The sequence below is a fragment of the Stegodyphus dumicola genome, chromosome 9 (genome assembly GCF_044657685.1).
Source record: "Stegodyphus dumicola isolate Sdum_Otavi_A_Nest chromosome 9, ASM4465768v1".
NCBI classification, from domain to species: Eukaryota; Metazoa; Arthropoda; class Arachnida; order Araneae; family Eresidae; genus Stegodyphus; species Stegodyphus dumicola.
In genome coordinates, this window is record NC_140776.1 from 19,925,887 (window position 1) to 19,951,778 (window position 25,892).

General features: G+C 32.7%; 1 protein-coding gene across 3 annotated transcripts in view; it reads left to right on the forward strand.

Moving 5' to 3' along the window:
* LOC118192022 (cell adhesion molecule Dscam1-like) overlaps positions 1 to 25,892 on the forward strand; it is a 1,213,535-nt gene that overhangs the window by 471,131 nt on the left and 716,512 nt on the right. For all 3 annotated transcript variants that reach the window (XM_085823265.1, XM_085823266.1, XM_085823267.1), the window contains exons 5-6: positions 7,788 to 8,081; positions 9,362 to 9,628. In XM_085823265.1, the coding sequence (XP_085679391.1) occupies positions 7,788 to 8,081; positions 9,362 to 9,628 (561 nt within the window). The remainder of the gene's footprint in view (positions 1 to 7,787; positions 8,082 to 9,361; positions 9,629 to 25,892) is intronic.

Consider the following 25,892-nt stretch of genomic DNA (forward strand, 5'->3'; position numbering starts at 1 on the left):
AAGCACAAATAATTTTCTTCATGGCCGATTTTTGTGGATGGTGCTGGCATGAAGTAAATGGTGTAGCAGAAGGATGAAATTACAGACAAACGTAACTGTAACTACAAAAGAATTTATTTATGTACTAAATAATCTTTGAGACACATATTCTAATTCATATATCATCATGGATGTAACATGCACCCCACATTTTTAACAGTAAATTCGTGGTACCAAAAACTGATTGTCAATTGATGATGCAGAAATCTTGATGAACAAAATATTGCTTCTTTGGTTCTCGATGATTCTCCGGTGGAATTTGTAGAAAGTGTGAAGTATATTTGTCTCATACGTGACTAAAAATTAACATGGAAAAAGCACATCGAATTCCTTTCTGCTAAATGTGAAAAAATTATTAGTGGTTTTCACCTAATTTCCAAAAATACTTTTAGATTAAGCTTTGAAGTCAAAAACAGATGTGGAAGTGTCTCGTGCCTGGGAATATGTTCTTCTAAAGACGGTCATGTTCTTGCAAAGACGGAAGAAATCTGAGAAAGATTCGAAGGACAGTCCTTCTCTGTATTATTAGTGGTTAAGGAACACTAAATCAGGGTTTTTTAAATTGTGAGTCGCGACCGAGGGTCTTAGGAACTGCAGCAAGGGGTCGCCAAAACCTTTAGCAGTTTTGATTTATCTTATTATAATAATTTTACGATTACCAAATATTTTTACACGATATATCTGAAAATAGATATAGATATGACAATACAGACAAAGAAAAAACGAATACGTTTCGTCGCATTCTTTTTATAACATAAACGTTCATTTTCCTTGCTTTGCACTTGACTTTTATGTTCTATGTTTCAAAATTATAAATTAATGACCTAAAACTGCAATAATATGTTACAGTACAAGTAAAAAATTGAGAGTTTCATGATTCGCGCAATACTTATGGGGTCCCACAAAATTTTTGAAAATACTATGGGGTCCTGGGAGGTCGCGAAAAAAATCTCAGTAATAAAATAGTGTCGCGATTGAAAACATTTAAGAAATCCTGCACTAAATTATGAAATTACTTCTCTCTTTGATACTTTGGAATACTGCATAAATCGAAATGTCCTCTTTTCCGATATTTCTCATCCAGCTACTTTAGAGTACGTAAATATTTGCGATTCTAAAGAGACTTTTGAAAAGTGTTTTCATATTTTTAGCTTTATAAATAGCAGTAAAATGAATAATAAGGTTAGTCTAGCATTTGTTTTGTTTTCATGAAGACCAAAGTGAGGTTTGCTATTTTGAGCACTGTATTTGAAATGGATGCACAGTTTCTCAAGAAGGACTCATTTGTATTTATTTTTTCATCAAATAATCAAATATAATGTGACAGCATCCTCAAGGTACCTTATATATTCTGATTCCCTTTCTTCCCTTCAACTTTTGAAATGTATTACCAGAAAGAATAAACTAGTAACTGAAACACTATAAGCTGCTAGTTCTCTTAGAAACAGGAGAATTTATATCATTTTGCCTTATGTGCATGGTCATCTTAGGTTCTATGGAAATGTAAGAACCGATTTCTTAATGAAATGCTTTAAATTTACCCATTGATAACAATATTAATATTCCTAATTGTTATTGCTAGTCGTTTTACTGTAAGAAACTTTTACCTCACTTGAATGAAGACTATATTTCATATTGTAAAGCCAAAGGCACCAAATCGTTCTTTTCTTTTATTCACCATGGACTGCATTCCGAGTCTTTCCTCTTTATTAATTTTAAAGTATCCCACTTTTTATCTAATCACGGTAAAATTGCAAGTTACATTTCAGCTTCAATCTAAGATCAAATATTTTATTTGAATGTTCAAAGTACCTCAAGATGTGGAGCATTTTATATTCTGTTGTGTCTTCGATATTTTTCTGTTGTATCTTTCCATCTACTGTAATCTGCTACCCAAGATCATGTCTGCAGAACGATTTAAAAAACATTTATTGCCATGGCTAGTTTCCTGTCTGTTTTTGCTCATTTTATTTATGAGTGTAATATTAAGATTTTTTTGCAAGCCTCATATTGTACATTTGTGGTGCACGGGGGGATGGTATATGTGTTCCAAAAAAACGAAAAAATGATGATACAGTAATACGGACTCCTACATGCTAGTTAGGAACAAGCGAGATGAAAGTGAGACGGATTCAGAGAAAGTATGGGAAAGCGTAAAAATGTTTTGGTTCTTAAAAGTTTTAATTTCAGTTAAAATCTTATTGGCTAATTGGTTTTAAACGTAAATGAATTCAATTCCCGTAGAAGTACTTCTTCTCTTGTTTTTTTCTCCATACGTATCGTGATTGTTAGTCAGTTTCCCTTGAAATTATTGTGTAAAGTTCCTTCGTTAAATAGATAGTCCTAGCTCGCTTGGCTGCAATCGATAGACAGCAAGTACAAGTGGATTTTTCAACTTACTTCCTAAACAAATTCTATATGAAAGGTTTCACGAAGTTAAGTTCAATACAGTAGCTTACGCGAGGAACACGAGGAATTTAACACGAGGAAAAACTTCAATATTTTTAGCAGTATTAATAATGAATTAATTTTCTTTTTTTATGAGATTTCCTTTTTATTTAATTTGATTTTAGAGTTTTGTACTTTTTTTTAAACAGAGCGAAAAATAAACTGTGTGCTTCAAATTACTAAAAAAAATAATAAATATTTTAAGTTATTTTCTTCCAAGACTAAATTTATCGCTTCTGAAGAAATCGCGAGGGAAATTGCCGAACAACCCCCCACGGTCAGCAACTTCCTCGCGTAATTTGTCTGTGGCTTTAGATGTATTTTGGGGACATGACACGCGCCACCGATGACAAACGAGCCTCCCTGAAAACTTGACCTCTAATGTTACAATGATTATAAACGTATTTGTTTGGGCCTGCATCTGAATACTTTATTATCGAATCAATATCCACGTCAGGAGCTTAGTTCGCGTGAAGCTTCCACCAATTTGCATTTCCGGGGTGATAATCGTTGCCTTCCTGATTCACGTTCCTCATATTTTCTTTTCGAAAGGAGAATTTATTAGATAATTATGCAAAATTCGAGACTCTATTTCAGCATCTTCCGTTACAGAAGCATGTGTATTTAAATAAGGAGGAGTGCGAATATGTTATTCAGTTTTGCAATATATGTAAAGGGTATTGGATAATTGATGTATGAGTAGTGGATGCTTCATCGGCATTGGTATTAAACGGAGTCTAGGTGAGTTGTTCATAAAGCAATTAAACTTTCCGAACTCGGTCTGTCGTCTTTAAACGGGAGGCAATTTTAGCTGTTGAAAATATATTATTCAATAACGTTTAACATTTCCGATGAAAGAAGGATCGAAGCTAATTTCAAGTTACGGAGCGAGCTGGCATTTAAAATTCATTTTAGCGAATTTGTTGAAAGAGATCCGATCCAACATATATCGACTTGTATTATATACTAGCCGCAGAGCAGCCAGCCTTCGTCTGGCTTTTAAATGTACCGGGAAAATGCCTAAATGGAACAAGAAACATTCAATTTAAAAACTGCAAAGAATTTTACTCTGCAATAGAACTTTATAAATAATAATAATAATAATAATAAAATAAATTTAAAAAAAATCTGAAAGGTTTCAGATTTTAAATTACGTCCAAAGGGACGTTTCTCAACGTTTCGTTACTTTTATTTATTGAATATCACGTTCTACGTACTCAAACTATAAAATTCAGTTCAACAACAATATCGCACATTAATTTTAAAATGATCATACTGTTACGAAATGTCCAGGCGCGGTGAGATAAGCTTCTCCGCAAAGCAGTTTTAAGGTTGCCATAAAATGGCGAGGGAAAGCAGGGTTGCCACATTTGGTGAGAAATCTTCCATTTGGCGACGTTTGGTCACAAAATTGACGATATGCTGTGGTCGGATGGAGAACCTTCTGGAACGAATTCTTACTGGCTTAGCCCAGAATGTTCTCGAACACAAGCCGACAGCTATATAAACCTTGCTGGTCCGCACTCAGTGAGTGACTCGTCGAGTTCGAGATAGTTAGTCTCGAGTTACTCAGTCTGCGCGGAGTCGATCGAGTTGACAGCCGGGCAGCGAGTGCCGAGGGGGTCGTCGAGTGCATCGAAGAGCCTGTTAGTGTATCGCGGCTAGTGCATCGTGTGTGTTAAGCTTCGGGAACGACTGAACCGAACAGTCGGGAGCTGCGCTCTGTGTGTCGTCGAGTGCATAGCGAGTTGTAGCGTGGAGAGTCTCGAGAGTACGTGGAGTTCCGAGAACGACCGAGCAGAACCGGGAACTCCACTCTGGCGCTTTGAAGTGAAGCTGTCTCGACCATTATAGCCTGATAGTGTCGCTGAGTTTCAGCGTGTATATAGTAGATCTTCCACGACTGTAAGAAGGAGCTGTCCTGATTAATACTGGCTAAATCGCGACAAAATTGGTACAGTGTGTTTCAATACTTCATCAAATGTCGTCGTTATTCACTCCATTAATCCATTAATTCCATATTCCATTCACTCCATTAATTTCATATTTAACGAAATCCATAACATTTTGAGAAATTAAGTATCTACCTCATCTTTAACACAGAAATCATACGACAAAATTGTATCTCATATACTTACTGCTACGCATATTATTGTGGAAAACAGTATGAAATTAGCAACTGACGAAGGAATAAAAATGATTGGCTCTTCAAATTTAATCCTCAATCGAGATGGCACACGGAAAACCAGAGGACATTCTTCAAGTTAGTCCTGGTGAAATCAAGAAATAATATTGATTATTATGTTTCAAGTTCCCGTTGTAAAAGTTATGAAACAGAAAACAAATAATTTCAAATGAAAGCTATTTGAAATGGGAAATAGAACGTAACCAAGTATGCAACAAGAGTCATCCAGATTCATCTGCGCACAGAATGGTATGTTAGGCATATTTTTTCGAGGAAACGTATAGTGTTCTTTAAGTTAATTTATAAAGTATTTCTCCTGCGTTCTTAGCTTGCCTTCTTACTGTAGTGGTCAACACGTCTCGACGCGTATTCGAGAGGTCGTGGTTCGATTCTTGACATGGTATTGACGTATTCTTGACGAGGGTATTGCTCACTTTTTATCTTACCTGCTTTCAACAAATTACCTAATGTCTTTACAGTGGCGCCCGAAATAAAAGGTGGTGAATGATGATTCTTCACCACCAGGACTTGGCAACTGGATCTCCTAAACCTCAGTCTCCCTTTAAAAAGGTGGAGTATATAAGGTATTTCTCCCGCCTTCTTAGCATGCCTTCGTACTGTAGTGGTCAGCACGCTCGGCGCGTATTCAAGAGGTCTGTGGTTCAATTCCCGGTTGGCACATTGCTCATTTCTCATCTCTCCAGTTTCAAAATAACGTAATGTCTCTTCAAATTATATAGATGAAGAAAATTGCAAAACTCTTTTAGCCCTTACGAAAAGTAATCCGTATAATGTTTCAGTTGTGAGGAAATTAAAATGGGAATTATGTAAAAAGAAACTATATGATAATAAACCTCTCAGGGTTAAAGATCGACTCACAGGTGTGTTGATAGATCAATTAACAGTATATTGTGATAATCCCATCAGGAAGCGTTCTGGCAATAACCGTAATACGCAAAACGTTATGTTGTCTGTATGGTAAAACGAAAGTTAAAATCATGATGAAGTAACTCACGACTTTTGCTCAAGTGTTATTGATTATTTTGGGGAGTATAAAAGAGTTGTGGCACAAACGAAAACTTTAAACATAAAAATTCAATATGTTTAGCAGTTGCGGATGCTACAAAACTAATAATTAAAGATTTGTCTCACTCAGATTTGCTAAAAAGATGCATTAGTGGTCAAACACCAACTAGTGAATGATAAGTTAAATTTCTAAACAACAAAATGTTATAGAAACTGTAGAAGTTCGTCAAATTTAGCAAATGGAGCTGATTGCGTAGCATTTGCTCAAGAAACAAATAGAATTCGCATCGCAGAGAAACGATCCCAAGGCAATACTTTACAGGCTCAAATGAAGGAGAAAGGCTATAAACAAAATGGAAGAAAAAATGAAGCTGATAAACTTCTTAAAATAAAAAGAAGGAATAATTTATGCTTCTGCTGCATTTTAAATGGGTTTCAAAAACTACAAATTAGAGAAAAGTGGCATTGCATCTTTAAATTGGATTTTCTCAAATTGGTAATCTTCACATTTATGCGCGTTGTAATTATTAAACTGTATATGCTGTACCTATGAAAGGTTAACCTGATATGTTACTTTTGTTACTCTATAACCTAAAAGCAGAAAACTGGCATATATGCATAAATACATGTACCTGAATGTGTGTATGGCATATATGAATATGTGTACCCTCCAAAAAGTAAAAAAATTACATAGTTAAAATTTAAAAAAAAAAAAAAAAAAAAAAAAAAAAAAAAAAAAAAAAAGAACTTTAACTTTTTAAACTTTGTAGGGTATTTCTCTCGCTTTCCTAACGTGCCTTTGCCCACCAGCGGCCGAGCGGTAAAGTTGCTGAACACTGGTAGTTCGGTCCGAGGTTCGAATCCCGCGAACGGGCTGGCTGCATGGGCGTTTTCGTGGTTTTCCCCATGTGTAACGTGTATACGAGCCAGTTTTCCTTAGAAAGTTCTCCACGAAGGCATCCCTCCTCTTAGGCAGATAGCCCTCGAGGCTTTGCCATAATCAAACACACACACACACACACACACACACACCTAGCGTGCCTTCGTGCTGTACTGGGCCGGTATATCAGAGGTCCGTGGTTCGATTCCCGGGGAAGGCGTTGCTAATTTTTCATCTCTGTGGTTTTTCCAATTTACCTAATGTCTCTACAACTTAAGCATTCTTTCTGTAATATATTTTAATTTTACATTACAGGTTATTGCATTTCGAATCTACTTTTGCCAAAAATTGTTTCCTGTATGCAATATTTTCAAATTTATGACGCCTGCAGCATTTGATAATTTTTATTTACTTTTCTCTTATGTAAATTTTTAAACTTTTAATTAACGAATTATTTACGTATTTGAAGCTTTCATTTCATATGAAATATAATAAGACATATATGTTTAGTGCATAACGCTAAAGGTTTACAATCTTTTTTAATATAATATGCGGTTTCATGTTTTTAACTAGGATCATCTTTATAATGGCTTTGACAAGCTCAAAGGGCTTAAACTCCCTTAACTGGATTAAAATAAGATTATATTGATGACCTTAACATTACAATGCTAAGCACTGATCGATAATAAAAGCTTATTAATTAGATGTTTAGTCTAAGAAAATGGCTTCAAGATCCATGGCCGCAGGAAATTGGCAAACATCTTGAATATTCTAGAAAAATGATGTAATATCTATATTGTACTGCAGTCACGGTACCTTAAAAGAAGATGAGTACTGTCGCCGATAACAGAATTATAACAACGCCGGCAAAGTACTTTCTAACACATTACTTGCCTACGCTTTTACATTTCAACTCCTATGTGGCGAAGATCTATAAAACGACATATATGGCCAAAATTTACGTTTTTCTTAATAAAATGTGCGTAATTATAACTGCTAAATTTTCATCACATTTTATTAATTTGAAATATTTGAGAGCTGTATGAATTGTATTTAATAAAAAAATCTATATTTTATAAATCATTTCTTTAATCATTTATTTAAACTTTGATTTTCTTTCATTCCAGTAGAACTCTAGTTTATCTGTATATACTTTTCAGTATATATGATAACCAGTGAAAGACCGATATATGTCTATATTTCCTATAGATCCAGTGAATAACCAATTGCCAAGAGTTATCCAAGAACCTTCTGTGTGGGAAGTATGGGAGGGCAAGGCCGCTCGTCTTCCATGTGTAGCCCATGGCCATCCACCTCCGCAATACTATTGGTTCAGAGATAATGGAGGACAGCTTACCTACATTGATAATCACCGGAAATCAAACATAGTGGACGGAACTCTAATTATCCATAAGGTGACAGCCGCTGACAGTGGAAAATATGTATGTTTCGCTAATAACAGTGTGGGAGAAGATAAAGTGGACAGACTTCTGAGAATACGAGGTAAGAAACAAAATGCTTTATTTGTGAAATATTTATTTCCATCTTTGTAATTAAATGTTAGAATTCTGATTTTTTGTTTCGAAGACTATTTTTGAGTATTTGTTTTATCTTTCCTTTTACTGGTGAAATCTAAAAACCTGGGATCTACTACTTTTCGGTGATTTGCAGTGCATATACAGACTATTACAGACATCGAGAACATATTCGCAAGTACTTACGTGTACTTGAGGATATTTATAAAAATAATTTCTTTATGAGGACTTCAGAAAACATGTTAACTAGAGCCGGGACGAGGGCGAGCCACTTGCCTCAGGTAAAAAAACAGAAGGGGCGCAAATTAGTTACGAAAATTCAGAAATTAATTAAAAAAAGAAATAAACATTTAAAAAAAATATTCTGAAAACTTCCAGGTTTTATATTATACCAAAAGGGGTGATTTTTTTCTCATTTATACACAAGTACACGTTTTGAGAACACTTGGTCTAACACCCCTTTGGACTAAAAATGCTTAAAAACAGCCTATCTTTAGAATTTCCGAAAGACAGTCTCGCGAGCTGAAGTTAAAAATTATTTTTTTCCGTACAGTACTGCTTGCAGTTCAGAATTTTACGTATAATCGAAAGACGTATAAAGTAGCACTTTTATAAGTTTAAAACGTTGAGAAAAAAAGATAAAGAGCTTTCATTTTTAATCTTCAAATGTAAAGATAAAGTTTTACGGATCCTGAAATTCCCAGAGAATATCAGTGATGATAGTGATGCATTTCATGTTAATGGGGAAGATTAAAGATCTATATAAATAATTGTTTAGGAGAAGTATAACTTTATTTATTAGTATAAAAAATCAAGAGTTCCACCATTCATAAATATTTTTCCACAAAAATTAAAAGTTGTACACAGACCTTGTTGTTTGATATGGTTTGAGGATGGTAAAGCATTGAAAGATAAAGTTTTAGGAATGCTAAAATTCACAGTGAATATCAGTGATGATACTGATGTTATTTTATGTTAAAAGGGAAAATTAAACATCTATATCAATTATTTATTAAGAAAAGTATAATATCTCTTAGTATAAAAATCAGAAGAGCTCCACCATTCATAATTTTTTTCCACAATAATTAAAAATTGTACTTTGTGGATAGAATTTGTCTACGCCTGAAACATTCTGGCTCGATGATAATTTAAAACAAAGCATTACTGATTATTTTATATGTATATCTTCTTGCATGATATTTATAAATGGAAACTTGTATAAAACATTTATGATTTTTATATTTTCAGTGCCTTTAAAAGTAGAAGTAGTGACAACAAAAAGAGTGGTACGATCAGGAGAAGAGGTCTCCCTTAACTGCAGCATGTCCACGGCGCCTAAATCAGTGGTCTGGGTTAAAGATCAAAGAAGAATTGTGCCTGACCACAGAATACGAAGGATAAGTGCAACACATTTAAAAATATTAGTCTTTCAAAGAGAAGATAGTGGAATATATCAGTGTTACGTCTACAATGATTGGGAATCTGCACAAGCACACGTACAATTGGACCTCAAAGGTAATTAATATATTCTGCATTTGAGAATATTAACAATATTTTAATTAAATATTCTGATGTAAAATTAAATAGTAGGTAACGTGTAGGGGGTCATTGCTTTTATCTTGTTAAATGTAATGTCGAGGAACCTGGTGAACAGCTAAGCGAATAATCGCTTAAGTCCAAGAACAGAAACGTAAACTGAAGAAGGGTTAGTTACCCTTTATTTGCTCTAAATAATAATTTTGAAAAAATTGCAGCTGGCCCCTTTCTCAGGGCGTACAACAAAGCCTCCACTTGGGCTTAAACTGTAAGAAATAAGAACTAACTAATGGCTAAATAAAGAGATTTAGCCTTAGCTAACACAATTTTAAACTAGTTTGCCCGTAATATTTAAATTAGCCAGCGAAGCTATCCAAAGGCACGTAATACGGTCGAGCGTAGTAAAGAGACGTAGACAAAAGGCAAACGCGTGCTATTCAGGAATCTTAACTCTGTTTGGTGAAATCAGTGGAAATTTGACTTAAATACTTTTTACTTCTCATTTGCATTTAACGCGATTCTAAACCCTCATTCTGGTAAGGAATTGTATGCTGAAGCTAGAAGAGATACGAAAGTAGTACAAATTTAAAATAACTGTTATAAATTAAAAATATACCTTGCAAAGTATTCTGAACAACGTTATGGAGCAAGTTAGATTGACATGTGTTCATAAAACTAACATTTCAGAGAGCGGTATCGTATTAAAGATAAGTGTATTCGAATACCAAAGCAATTTAGAAAGCAACAATTTAAATGTTTTAAACTAATCTTGCCTGTAACGTGCAGAAAACTGCTTTATCATATAAACTTAGATAACAAAAATGATAGTATATCTGAATTGGATAAATTTAATTTAATGACGTCGCTTCATTTAAAGAATATAAAGATGAAAGTTTTCAATGTGTGTTGCTAAACCAGAAAATAAAATAGCATAAATTTTTAAAAAAATAATAAATAGAAATTCGTAAGACGGAAAAACTTAAAACAGTCTTGGTAAAGCAATAAACTGCATTTACTTTTAACAAGATCCATATTAAAATAATTGAAATAGCTCTCGATGAACACTATATTGTTATAGAATCTTACAAAACAATATCAACTGGCTGATAAAATACACGATAATAACAAACTGGTTTTAGCAAAATAACTTAAATAAGCAAACTAAATTATATTAAACTTTTCTGTAATTTACACTTATAAATTTGTAAATGATTTGCGTGCATTTAAATTTAAAACATGCTATTAATGAGTGATGAGTTATATCTTCTAGCACAGGTACAAAGAATCACAAGTGGTAATAAAAAGGAAATTTTTGTTTAACATTAAAGTGTATGCTCAGGTTGAGTATAAAAAGCAAAGTCGATAATTTCAGAAGCAGTGAGTTTAATCAATAAGGTTCAAACCCTGATAGGTAATAAGGTTGGGACTACATGATCCCTGAATGGGAAACGATAAGGTTTAAAAGGTTGATAATTTCAGAAACAATAAAAAAAATCAATAAGGTTTACTATTAAATACTTAAATAAAATTCATAAATCAATCGTTTTGAGCATGAAGTCAGTTGACCAGTCTTTACATACCACAGGAAGCTTTCGGAGCTTCACACAGTTTAGGTTAGGTTAGGTTATTTAATTACGGCAAAGCCTCGAGGGTTATCTGCCTAAGGGAAGGAATGCCTTCGTGGATGACTTTCTAATGGAGACTGGCTCGTATACACGTTACACATGGAGAAAACCACGAAAACACCCATGCAGCCAGCCCGTTCGCGGGATTCGAATCTCGGACCGAACTACCAGTGTTCAGCGACTTTACCGCTCAGCAGCTGGTGGGATCACACAGTTTAATCCGCCAGTTTTGTACTATCATTGGTTAACATTCTTTTGAGTTTCATTATGCGAAATGTTTGTATTCAACTAAAAGTAAATAGTAATAATTTAACTCGGTTGAAGCAAAATTTTCATAAGACACAGTTATATCTCCGACACAGTATAAGAACAACTGGATTGTTAGAAATCATTGTTCACTTAAGCTAACCATTCATCAAAATCTAGACAGCATTGTTCAAAATATGCACGTCTGCTGTATAAGGGCTGGTGTATAAGGGCAAACTTTCAACTACGTTGTAAATTACATTCAAGCATACCTTTTCTCAGAATAACATTTAAATACAAAATCATTTAGTTTTTCATGTTCATACAATTTTTCCAATCTTCCTTTTATTGACTAGTGTCATAACTTCTGCACATTTCTGCTGCTTTCCCGATTCTTCAGTAATAGCCAATTTGCTCCTTGATTAGTACTTTATTTTTTTAAGGAGTTTCAGTTAAAAATTATATGTTATTTATTGCTAATCTTTTTCAGTTACCGTACTTGCCGGCGTATAAGACGTACCTTTTTTCTCTGAAAATAAGTCTGAAAAACGAAGTGCGTCTTATACGTCGATAACTCAGTTTTTGATTATTTTTTTTTTTTCTGGAAATTTCCTCTATTCGGAGGTATGCGATTTTGAATAGGTAGGGAGGTATGCGATTTTGATTGGGTGACATTAATAATGCACTGGATGGTACAGAGGACAGTTTGCTGTATGAGGACTCAGACGCTGATATAAAAGAGGTTTCAAGAGACTCTTCATTTAGCTCTGGAGATGAGTGTCTGGGCTTTGACGAAGAAGATTGAAAGTTGTTCTTTTCCAGATAGACTGGCTATTAGCAGAAAATATTACATTGTATTTTATGTTTAAAATACTGTAAGTTTATTATAATGATCAGTAATAAAGTTTTATCCTTCAAAAATGTGTATAAAAAGGGGATGCTTCTTATATGTCGGCAAATACGGTAATTGTTGCCCTTTTGAGCCAATTTATTTAGATTCATCTGCACAACTTGATCATTTTTGTCCTTCTGTTCTGAATGAAACTAAGATTGTAAATTAAATAGCATCAAATTCTGGTATTCTCATCACATTTATTTATCGTATACGCATGTTCATGTACATAATATTTATGTGTAAATGTATGCATGTATATTGATCTCAACTATTTCAAGCCATGGGATCAAGACTATTTCTTTACCTAATCATTGCAAATTTTCAAAAAGAATGATAATTTGTTATAGATAATAATGACCCAAAGCAAAATATATAGCTCAACGAAAAGTCGTATATTAAGTGAATCATAACTTCAAAAATATCCTTCTCCTAAACGCTATTCGGCTAACTCTGTTCTCCCCGAAGATTTCAGAAGCCCGTACTATACCATTCATGTGACCAAGCTATATCGTATAAATTATGGCTTTGAGAATGAAGGCGGGTTAATTGTTGATCAGTTCTGAAATTTTGCGCTTAAGACTGTCTTGCAGATTAGCGGTCTTTATTTGCGTTTTTATCTGAGAGGCATTCGACGGAGTTCTTCTCTTAACGTTTTTATTTCAGCAGAATTTCTTGCTGTATTGTTTTGTATAGAGCTTCGAAAATGTTTTTCCTCCAAATCTTCAACAGTTTAATCAAATTAGCAAATAGCGAGAATTCGCCCAGTGTTGCCAACGTAACAAGCAATAATTTAAATATTTATACAAATTTACATCATTATATATAGAAAGACAGAGAAAAAACTTGATCAATCAAATATATGTTTTAACGCAATTATAAATCCAGTGAATTTTTGCTTTTACGTATATGAATAACAACATATTTATTTAATTTAAATAGAGCTTTGCCTTGAATATTACTTAAATAGTCTTACTAAATATAATAAATGGTTATTATCCTCCGATGAACGTTTAAATAGTTGCGTTAACGCAAAAGGTAGTGGTTTTGCAAAACTTATGAACTGTAAAGCAATTCTTAGAGGTCAGTGTTCTTTAATGTTGCCTCACAAAATATCTAATACATTTTTCTAATATTTTCGTAAATGGATCTAATACAATATTTCTAAAGAAATATTGTATTAGATTCATTCCGATAAAAAAAAATTATAGTTTTCCAAGGGAGTTACTTCAGATACTGTAATTTCAGAAAACGAATCAAGGCTTTCCTAAGGGAAAAAAACTCATTCTTTCAGGGGAAAAAAGTAGTGACTAATCGATAAATCCCAAAATACTTGAATCACTGGATTGGGACAAAGCTTTACAAAGATAATAGTATGAAAGAAAAGTCGTTGCCGTTAAGATCGAAAAGTTAGTTGCAAGAATCGGAACAGATGATTGGAAATGTGATCAGAAATGAGAAAAAAAGTAGTTATTATACTCTTTGTTATATATGTCAGTATCATATAAAAATATTTACATTTTTTGTAGGAACATAGCTTTCAGTGTAAACAGCTTTTATAGATGTAGTAAAGGCAGTTAAATTCTAAATGTCTTTGTCTGCAATCAAGAAGTCTTCTAAAAACTCATTTCATCCCACAATCTTTTTTTTTCTTTAGCAGCTGGAACAAATCACAATTTAAAACCTCCAGATTGCAGTCTAACGCCTAAAAATACTTACTCTTAATGTTTAAAAAAAATTTGAAATATTACATATTTTACTTTCTTGTACGAAGTTTTGGAAATATTCTAATAATTGAAGCATCTGTCTTTGGAATCTTCACAACAGCATTGTTAATGTATTTGTAAATATTCCTTATTATACATTTTAATTTCCTTCCATTGGACACTATATTACTGAAACGAAAAGATTGATGCATGTTTTCTGCAGTCATACTTGTTCCTAGCAAGTGAACTTCGATGATTTGATCGTGATATGCTACCTAGGTAGTGGAAGCTGAATTTTATCAGTTTTAAGATCGCCTTTGAGAATGATGAATAAGCCAGAAGTTTTGGGGTCTTTGAAGGAAAGAAATCGTGTTAAATTTTGTAGAGACATTAGGTTATTTGGAAGCAAGAGTATTGAAAAATGAGCAACGCATTCGCCTGGAATCGAACCACGGACCTTGGAATACGCCCCTAGCGTGCAGACCACTTCACAACGAAGGCACGCTAAGAAGTACTTCCCCTTTTAAAGGGTAACTGGGTATTACGGGACACAGTCACCAAATCCTGGGGATGGAGAGTCATCATCCACCACCCTTTAGTTCGGGCGTCACTGTAAACACATCATTTCGAAGCAGGAGAGATTAGGTTATTTCGAAGCAGGAGAGATTAAAAATGAGCAATGCCTTCGGGAATCGAACCATGGGCCTCTGGAATACGCACCCAGCAGGCTGACCACTACAGTACGAAGGTATGCTAAAAAGGCGGGAGAAATATCCTATAATTTTAATGGCGGCAAAGATTTAAAATTTTAACTGAGTTTCATAAACAAAATGGAGAACAATGCCTATTAGTCGTAAGTAGATGGGGTTTTCCCTTTTTCAGTCAGGATTTAGCTCCCAGGCTTCTAAAGTACTAGCCTAGATATTCGAAAATCATCATCACCAACTAAACATTTTGTGTGAAAGAGGCTTAAAATAGCTTCATGAAAACTGTTCTGCAGCGCACTGGGACTATTTAAATAATGAAATACCTCGCTACACGTAAATGTTCCGTTTTTCTGCCCTACCAGTCGTCGGGCTCACATTTCTTTCCTCTGACGTACATAAAATAGAATTTTAAAATGTGCTAACTTTTCATGTCAGGAAGATTTTAAAAAAGGTAGGTAGCAACAACACGGATAAACATTTTGCTTCATTAAAAACAATTTTAAAAGGGAACGTTTACGAAAATAGTGTATATGTAAAACATTGCAAATGATAAGAGTTCATGTGGTCGTCTCCCGGGCAGTAGCATGTGTTCCGTTTCATTTTCTATTTCTTCTTTTGATATACTCATTGTGTTTTCAGATTATACTTGGAATTTTTATTTTGATAAGAAAGGAAGTTAAGAATAGTGTTTTTATCTTGACTTGTAGGTATTCCATTTTCTTTATTTGCTATTTATTATACGGGGAACATATTTTTTTTTTTTTTTTTTGCTTATGACAAAGCCAAATGAAAGTTCTATTAAATTTATATGTATCATATTTTGCTTTTTGTAGTTTATCTGCATAATTTCATCATTTTTGCTCTAAATAAAGAAGAATTGCTACATTCAATATCTTCATTTATTTTTTCTGATGCAGATTATCCTTTAATTATTGTTCCAATTTTTCAAAACTCAGGTACATTAATCTAGCATTTTCGGGTTTATGAAATTATTATCTCATAGATCACGTTATTTATAAGCAGTAAGAAACATTCTTTCTTATTCAATAAATGACAAATGCTTAAAATGAGCGTCTCTTTAATATTTGCTTAGAGTTTTCGAACCAGTATGAAAATACCGTTGGATATTTTATGCCGATTTCTAGTAATTCCCATATTTTTGTTTACATCCAGAAATACATTTGACATTTTCCTTCCAGATCTATTACTTAACTTTAAGTTATCCAACTACGTTTGGCACCCAAATTTTGGAAAATAGTACAAATAAATCCCTTTTTGGTTTTATTTAGCAGAACATTACTTAAATTGATGAAAAAGGTCATAAATATATTATCGAAGTATAATTTTTGTGGTTTTTTTTTGTCTAACATTTTGGGTTCAAAATGTGTTAAATTTCAGGATTACTAGATATGTTCCTACAAAAGTATTTATCAATATTTTACTTTTATATATGTTACTTGCATTTATTAATCTTTAAGGAATTGAATGAACTAAACTCTAAGCGATAACGTAAAATTTCTATTAAATATACCTGTCTGAGTACATGCACTAGCTATTTTAAAAGACATTTCTCTTTTTTGCATTTACAAAACTGTCAGAAAAAAAATTAGACATGTACATAATCCTAAACTTTAAGATCATTTAATTTACCATATATCATAGAAAATATATGGAAAGTTTCATACAATTACTAGAGTAATCTTTTAAGATAAAGTATTCTTCGTAATAGAAAAGTTGAAAAAATCAATTAAAAAAAAAAAAAAGTAGATTTACAAACAGAAGGAGAAGGAAATATTCCAAAGTACGAAAATTAAATTGCAAAACTAATCTTGTTCCCGAGCACGTAATAACAAATATTTAAAGGTCCAAAATCATCGTTTGAACATCAGCAAACGTGTTCAAATGAGAAATTCTCATTTTAAATTTCTTTAGCCAGTGTAACTTTAGACATTATCTTCCGGGTTTTAAAACCAAAAACTTCCAGTTCACGGGGATACACGAACAGCCATAATTCTTCTTATAACAAACGGAGAGACAAAATAAAAGTAGTTTTTGGAAGCTTGATATATATACGGTTTAAAATAAAACAGTACAAAATTTTTAAAAGCTTTCATCAAAATTGACCATTAGAACGTAGTTGGATATCTTACATTATCTTAGCAGATCTTCTGTTCTGGCCTCTTAAGCATGAATGACCGAAGGATAAAATTAAAGGAGAATTTTCGAAGGATTTAAAATCAAAGGGCCAAACAAGATTCCTTTCTCAAAATTCCTTTGTTTTCAAATCTGCAGATCACCTATAATTTTATTGCAACGAGAAAAATAATTTCCCTGTAATAATGATATTGCAATACTTATTTCCGGCAAATATTACCAAAGCTAAGTATGTGCATGAAACATTCTTGCACACGTTCAAGTAGATACTAAATCTCGAATAAAACGGTAATATGCACAATGTTTTAGCATCCTAAATGCTGCGTATGTCCAAATACGTTCGCGAAACATCATTGCAGTAGGCTTGGTTCAGCCGGTGGTGTAGTCATAGAGGCATGGTCACTAGACATAAAATACTGGAATTCAATTTATACCTGCGAGACAGAGTTTGCGCATACGTGGATGTGTGTACAGATTTCTCTCTGTTCTTTCGCGCAATCGCTGTGATTGATCGACTCTTATACTAAGTCGGCATAAAGTTGAAAACTTCGAACTCTATGTCAAAGCCCTTAAACCAGTTTTTGTGACGTAGCAAGGTCTGGTTACCTAGTAACGGCGCTTATCGTAAACCTGTTGTGACATTTATACCACGGTCTGAACGGAGACTGCAAACTTTCCTCCATTTTAAAAATCAGCCAAATCTCTAAAGTGAGTAAAATAAAAAAAATAGCAACTAAATAAGAAAATTAGCTTTTTTTGACTTTTGTAAATAAAACACAGTTTTTTTTATTTATTTTGCAATTACTAAGCTGTTTTAAAGAGAAATAAACTTTTATTGACATGTACTCAAAACAAGCAAAATTAACTAAATAGTTATTCACAAATAGCTTTTTGTAATTATGCATATTTAGGGTGGTATTTATTATATAATTGATAATGCTCAATAATTGAATTTCAAACCCAGGAAAAATGCATAATTAAAGCATAATCACTTTCTTCCTTAATCAAAATATCGGACCTAAAAAAAAACTAGCAAAGATATCTGCATCAGCAAACTACATATAATCTAATAAATGAAGATTAAGAGCAGGAACCAAATTAGCGATACCATTATCATAAAAATATATCTGACCTCTTTTAGTATTATTGTACGCAGAAATAACACTCAGGCTCAACCGCTAAAAGAAATGTAAAATTGCAACTCTAGTTTGGTCTCTGCAAACTCATCCCTGAGGCACCATTTTCATTTATAAATGACTCGTTCCAAACAACAAACGTTTGCTAATGAAATTCTGGGCGCCAGATATGGTTACAATGAAATTATGTTAATACGTATTTCCGTAAGGACTTTTGTAAGCAATTTCGGGCGACGCTCGGATTGTGAAGCTGGGAGAAGTTGGCTGATAGTGCGATAAGATATAGGCGCGAAAAATATGCTTGAAGGATGAGAAATATATTAGAATTAAGAAACTTAATGGGATATACAAAAATATAATTTTCTTTTTTCTTTCGGTATGTAAGGACATTTATTTGATGGCTAATGTATTTCGTTATATGATTAAGAACCTTTTAATTGTTTCACAATACTGCATTCGGAAATTTTATCTAAATTCTTTTTTTCAAATGTTTAAATAAATGTTTCATATAACTATAAGATTACTATACTAATATTACTGTATACATCTTATGAAAAGAAATTGTATAAAGGATATTAAATGCTGTTTCATGTTTAGTAATAGTCGACACAACGATCACCTTTACAAAAATTAGTATATGAGGTATGCTTTTCTTTTCATAGTTTTCTTAGTCAAGTAACAAATTAGAGTAAACATGTAAATAAAGTTTACAGATTTATAACTAGGGATCTCGGCAAATCCCACTAAAATGAAAGGTAAATCACATGTCTGAATTTCATGTTTTCCTCAACAGTGATATTTTGCAAGAAAAATACACAATCTTCTTACTTGGTTTAATTATATTACTTTAAAGGAACAATTTAAAATATCGCAGTCAACAGCATTTTACAACCACTTTCATTTTGTTTGATCTAAAATATCATATTTTAAAATTTACATGTCATTACCAATTTCAGCTTTAATCGGGGAATAGCTTTGAATGTTTTTAAACTAATTGCAAAATAATAGCAGCCTATTGATAACTAAGTGCTTTTTTTCCAAAACGTTTTAAAAGTTACCAAGTTGCAAATTATATTATCTATTGATATAAATAAACTGAAAATATGTGCGCTTTTTTTTTTTTTTTTTTTTTTTTTTTTTTTTTTTGTTGACTAATGCTAACGAAATTTGTCATGGCAAGGAGAGCAAGATACAGCTGTCGTTGCCAACCAGCCTTAAGCCCCTTACAAGTGACAATGCGATTTTCCTTACCACCAACCTCTTGAGTGGAATATTTGGCTCGCCGCATATTTAGAGTGCCCCCATGCCGCACAGACACAATACATTTGCAAACTTCCATGCCTTCTCCGGGATTCGAGCCCTGGTCCTTCGGCACGGCACTGAGCGACGCTAACCATTATGCCGGTTGGGGGGTGGCATTTGCATTTTTAAATGTAATATATATATATATATATATATATATATATTAAATGTAATATATGAGCATTCGTGTATATAAAACTTATATACTTAAGAATTAAATTATAATTGATCCTTAATTATTAAATTATAATTGATCCTTAATTATTAAATTAATGAGAGAAACACCACTGAAAAGAAGCGCGTTTTAGAATTCAGATTGTGTTGTAGCACTTCCAAAATATTCATCCGCAATAAAAATTTATATAACGTAATACATTTAGTTTTGCAGATCACAATGTGCAGTAAAACTAATGAATCGTGAAGACAAAACTTTCACCAGCGGATATCTTTAAGAAAACATTTGTCATACCAAGAATACCACATCTGTCTGACATTTAGACTAGAATTTTAATTCCTAACATTTCGTGGAACTTAAAAATACCTTTTAGAGATTTTAATAGCAGAAAATCATCATATTATGTTAAAACATTTTAAATTTAGTACTCTCCGGCAAACTCAACATTTTAATGACTATTTAAGTGTTATGCCTAAAGCTTCACGGCTTTAAGAATATCAAAACCAAAAAGTGTTTAGAAACTACAGAACATAGTAAGCATTTCTTGTAAAATGTATGATAATTTGAGTCTGAAATTTAGACTAAATTATCATCATACAATGCGTTTCTATTCGTCTCTAAATTTACCTCTCTCCTTTTAATTTAGAAAGCGTTTCTCTTAATTAAGTCTTGAATCTAATGCGCATCCATGATTACATCTAATGTAGTCAACGAATACAAAGGTAGAGTTTGATATCAGTGAGGGCCGTGCTTGATTAAAATTTAAATCAGCATTCCAATCTCTGCTATGCACTCATATGCGACCGTTTCAGTTTAGTAATACATTAACGGAATAAATCTGAGAATAGCATATTTAATCTATTCGTTCAAATATAAAATTTTTCGTAACGTAATTTAAGTGTTAGAATACATTTCAGTAGTTAAAGATTTTCATTAAATTTAACATTATCGGTTCATAGCATACAGCTTTTAACACATTGCATTTTAAATGAAAAGAATCTTGTTTAATTTCTTAAGCAGAAGTTATCAGAGATCTTGACACTTCCTTTCAGTATTTTTCACTGTACTTCATTAGAATTATCCATGTTCCGTAAATTTAACTTTATCTAAAGGAAGAGTCTGTTTATTTATAAATGCCATATTTTAGAAATACAATCTGTAAGTTTATATGAGAGATATTTTTAAATGTTACTTCGTTACTATTATTATTGGTCCAAAGGGGCTTTGTCCCTGAAGGACTATAGTTTTCGTTTTGCGATTTTGCGTTGAATCACTATAAATGCTCGTTTCACTTTTCAAACTGTTGCCACCCAATGTTAGAGTCCTGCCTTATATTGGAAGAAATTAAAAATGAAAAATCTCCATTAAATGTATGTATATTTCTCGCATAGTGATAAAACAACGGTACACAGAACCATCGAATTTTAAATGACGTAATCCTACTGCGAATATGGGCATGCGGAAGCCCAAATTTGAGATTTGGAATATGTTTTATTACCGATTTCATATTTTGTAAAACTTTAACGAATTTTTGAGTAACAAACTCAAAGATTTGAAAGCGAGCAATGGCAACACTCTACGGGGGGGGGAGAAAAAACCTTTTTATCTCCAGCGCGCGGAAATGTGTATCGGAAATTCTAAAGATAGGCTCATTTTAAAATTATTTTGCGTCATTGCTATTGAAGTGAATTTTATGGTTTAAGTGCGAAGAACATGATATTTAATAAACAAAGGTAACACACAAAACGTTAAAAAACGCCCCTTTGGACGTAATTTAAATTCTGAAACCTTGTACAATTTTTTTTTTTTTAACTGAACTACATTTGTGCTTTTTGGAAGCAGGCAAGATGAAAAATATGCAATACCTTCGACGGGAGTCGAACTACGGACCTCTGGAATACGCGCCCATCGTGCAGACCACCACACCATGAGGGCATGCCAAGAAGAAACCGGGGGAAGTACGTTATATACTCCCCCTTTTAAAGGGCTATTGGGGTTTTCCGGGGACAAATCCTGGGTGAGGAGAATCAACATCTAAAACGCTTTTAGTTTGGGTTCCACTGTAGAGACATTAGGTTATTTTGGAGGTAACTGTAAACTGATTTTATTCTCAATTTTATCCAGCCTAAACGATATTCTAACTGCACGCACGCAGTTTTTTGATACACTTTTTAAGTTTCGCGTCAACTTTTGTTTTGGCACAGATAACTTGTAATTATGCGCAGATAAATTGTGACGTGCCATCATCAATTCGAAAAGCACTGCTAATTCTAAGAAAATATCTTTAAATGAAAGATGCTGACCAAAACTGAAAAACCTGTTGATCAACAGTACGAAACAAATACAGATAGAACAATTATTTAAAAATTCAGAATTTAATAAAGAATTAAATAATTATAAAAATATTTTTTATACAAAATTAATTAATTTTCAAAAGTGAGTAAATAGTGTTATAATAAATGCCCATATATTTGTAGTGGGAGTACGTCATTCAAAATTGGATGGCGGAATGTACCGTTGTTTTATCACGATGCGAGAAATATACATACATTTATGCAGGTTTTTCATTATTTATTTTCTTAAAATATAATCCAGGACTCTAACATTTGAGGCAACAGTTTGAAAAGTGAAACGGACTCTTATAGTGATTGAACGCAAAATCGCAAAACGGAAACTATTGTCCTTCAGGGATTTGGATTATTCAATTATGGCAAAGCACACGAGGGCTATCTGCCTAAAGGGAGGGATGCTTTCGTGGAGGACTTTCTAAGGGAAACTGGCTCGTATGCACGTTACACATGGGGAAAACCACGAAAACGCCCATGTAGCCAGCCCGTTCGCGGGATTCGAACCTCTGACCGAACTACCAGTATTCAGCGTCTTTACCGCTCAGCCGCTGGTGGGCTGACCTTCAGGGACAAAGCCCCTTTGGACTAATAAATTCCATTTTTCATTTAATTAGCGAAATTTATTAGATCATTATTATAGAAGTAATACACAGTATTATAATTTTGGGGAATGCATGCAATATTATATAAATTTTGCACTGCGTGCACATTCTTAAAGCTTGTGTTTCAATAAATTAGCTGATAAGGAATGTTTTTGATTGAAATACTGGGATGGAATGAAATCATGCAAATTATAGGTGGTTTTTAAATATCATGGATAGGATACATTCATCGTCACCAAACACATACATTTAAAGAAAATATGAGTAATAAAAACTTTTATCGAATTTATATTCAGCATTTGAAAAGTTGCTGTGTTATCGACCTATTTTTCGAAAATAAAAATATAATGCAGATTTATTATCTAGTCGAAAATGTTTGTTCTCGGGTTATCTGAAATACGTATTTAATGACTTGGAACTTTTTTATAGGTAATTGTATAGTTTATGATAGAATGAAAGCAAAATCCGCAGTCAGAATTTATATATTTCAGAAATGTTTTCTGGGATTTAAAAAAAAAAAAAAAAAAAAAAAAATTGGAAAACACTTCTATTCGCTTTTCATATTTTTGTTATAAATTCAATCACATCTTTCAAGTTCTAATGGTAACAATATGATTATAGTGTTTGAACAATTGTTTATACAAAGGAGAACATGCATACATATCTGATTTCAAAATTTAGTGTATTATTATTAGTGTTGTTGGCTGCAGCTATTGTTGCTGTTGTTTTTGCTGCTGCTGTTATTGATGCTGTTGCTGCCTGTTGTTGATGATGATACAGTAGTATGATTATGTGTCATGTATGCTTTTATATTATTAATTAGTATCAGTAATTGTATGTATGGCACGGAGCAATTCAGTTGTATGGCTATGTATCACGTTATGTTTATCTCTTATGAATCAGTATGTTTATCTAAAATGTGTATCAATTATCCTTCGTCTCATGTTTGTAAGCAAGTATCAACAAAAAGTTTTATGTAGGATGCAACCAGCCCTCGTATGCCTTGTACGGCAATATTCAACCTTTCCGTTTTAGGACGGTGTCCTGGATAGTTGCGGGATTCGGACAATACCCGTCCGGGTGTCAGGATGCTGCTTTCAATTGTCGATTGTTGGTGATGATGGGGATTTTAACCAAAGAGTAGCTATGTTAAGCAGTCTACTAAATGCTACAATTTCTCATTAAGTTCGATTAATTCAGAAATTCCTGACGTAGTTTTTTTTCCTGTTTACCAAAAAAAAAATATTTTCCCTGTTTACATAGAAAATATTTACAAGTAAATATTAAATATATTCCCGTTAATAATTTTCCAAGAAGGCAATTCTCTTCCAAGACACATTTTACTGGTTTCCTTCGAATTAGTATTTCTCCTCCTTCTCACTATTTTTTTTTTAATATTTGATTTATATTAACCTTCTCACTCCCGGCATACGAATGGAATTCTGCTGGGGAATCATAAATTTTGAAAGCTGAATATTACTGCATGTTCAAACATATTTTATTTCCGGACCTTTAATATTGATGTATAATCTTCTTTTTTGAAACATTTGAACTTTTACCTAGATTATTTAAAATATTTACATATTTTATAGTATTATTAAATAGGTTATTTTTACGTTGATTGCTACATAAATTATTTTTCATGGATTATTTTTACATAGTTATCTTATTTTTTTTATCTAAAACCGAAGTTTCTGATCTATACAATTTAAAATGCAACAAGTGATAATACTACTACTAATGCTTAAAACATTAAAATAACTTCTATGAATTAATGAAGCTGAAAACTTAAAAGATTAATGTTTGTTGTAGCCTTTTGCCACATTTACATAAAACATCCAAAGTATCGCTGTATGAAACGTTTCTAAGCAATTGACAGTACTTTGACTAATAACACTCGTTATGCATTCGTAGAATATAACTGTTACTATTGCTCATAATAACAAGATTAACACTAGGCCGTTTTATTCAATTAATTTTCATAGAATTCAAATACCATCAATTTGATTTTAAGCTTCAAGCAAAAATTCCACTTTAATGTATCCAATATGAAACTGGAGGCCACCACACACATTTCGCTTCTATATTGCATTTGATACGGTATGCCTAACTTGAGAAACTGAAGCATAATTTATTTTATCATATGCTAGAAGTGGATATGTTTATGATATGACTATTTTTATGGCATCAATTGCACATCTCTAAAATATCCACGTAGTGAGCGCCATTTATTCTTTTAATTTATTTTATCTTATTTCCATGAGATAAATCTATTAAGTGAGCTCAAAACTGCTGACTTAAGTAATTAAAATTACTCTGATTCATATTAAAATAAAACTTTAAGAGGAAAAAGATTTAATGTGAAGGTATAGGTTCTTCCCCAGGTTTATAAAAACGTAACTATTAACATTTTAAAAGAATTCAATTCTTTTGCGTTATTCATTTTGATATCCACCAGTGTTACATCCAACACCTTTTAATGAAATCTAATTTCTGTTCTAACGTTGTTGTCCATTTAATTTCACAGAAAATGCTTTATGAAGCAGATTCCTTATCTCATTCCTGTATTCGGCCGCGTCCGCCCATTTCCTCAGCTTTTAATTATCTCTGTTAGCTTTAAGTATCCCTTTTACAGTTCTAATATAAACTCGGGCCTTCAATTAAATTCCTCTTCATTCCCAGAAAGAGAGTTTCTGCTACTGCCGAGTTAACAGCCGAGTTAATCTGTACTGTTATATGTATTCTTCTTTGTTTAGTATTCACGGATTCGAATCAGAAGCATTTCAAATTAAATGTTAAGACTTCTGTAAACTTAGAATCTTTCTTAAAAATATTTCATTATTGACCTTATTATAAGACATTATTTTCTTGCACTGTTTACACTTGTACATTACAGTACTATGTGTCATATTTCTATACTATGTATTTAGTTTCGAATATTACTGCGCCTACATTAATTTTGAATAATCTGTATTTATTCAGCCGTTAAAAAAATGCTTGCTTTTCAGTTTTTGCCCATGACACTATTTTTTTTCTCTCTAAACTTTCATGAAATTTCCATTAATAACTGTCAAAACTGAACAGCAAAAAGTATGTGCATGCTATAACAAATGTTGTCACATATTATCATCCAGTTTGATTTTCTTATTTCTGATATTTTGTTACATACCGTTTCCTGTAAGCTGAGCATTTATCAGATTTCATCATCAAGACATTCCGAAAGTCATATAAAAGTATTAAAGAGAAAAATTCTCCATTGTTATAGCAATTTCTATAAAAGTTGACGATTTTCTTAAAATGTCGTTTACTTTTATTTTGGGCGCATGCTCTTGGGTTAAGAAAATAATTAC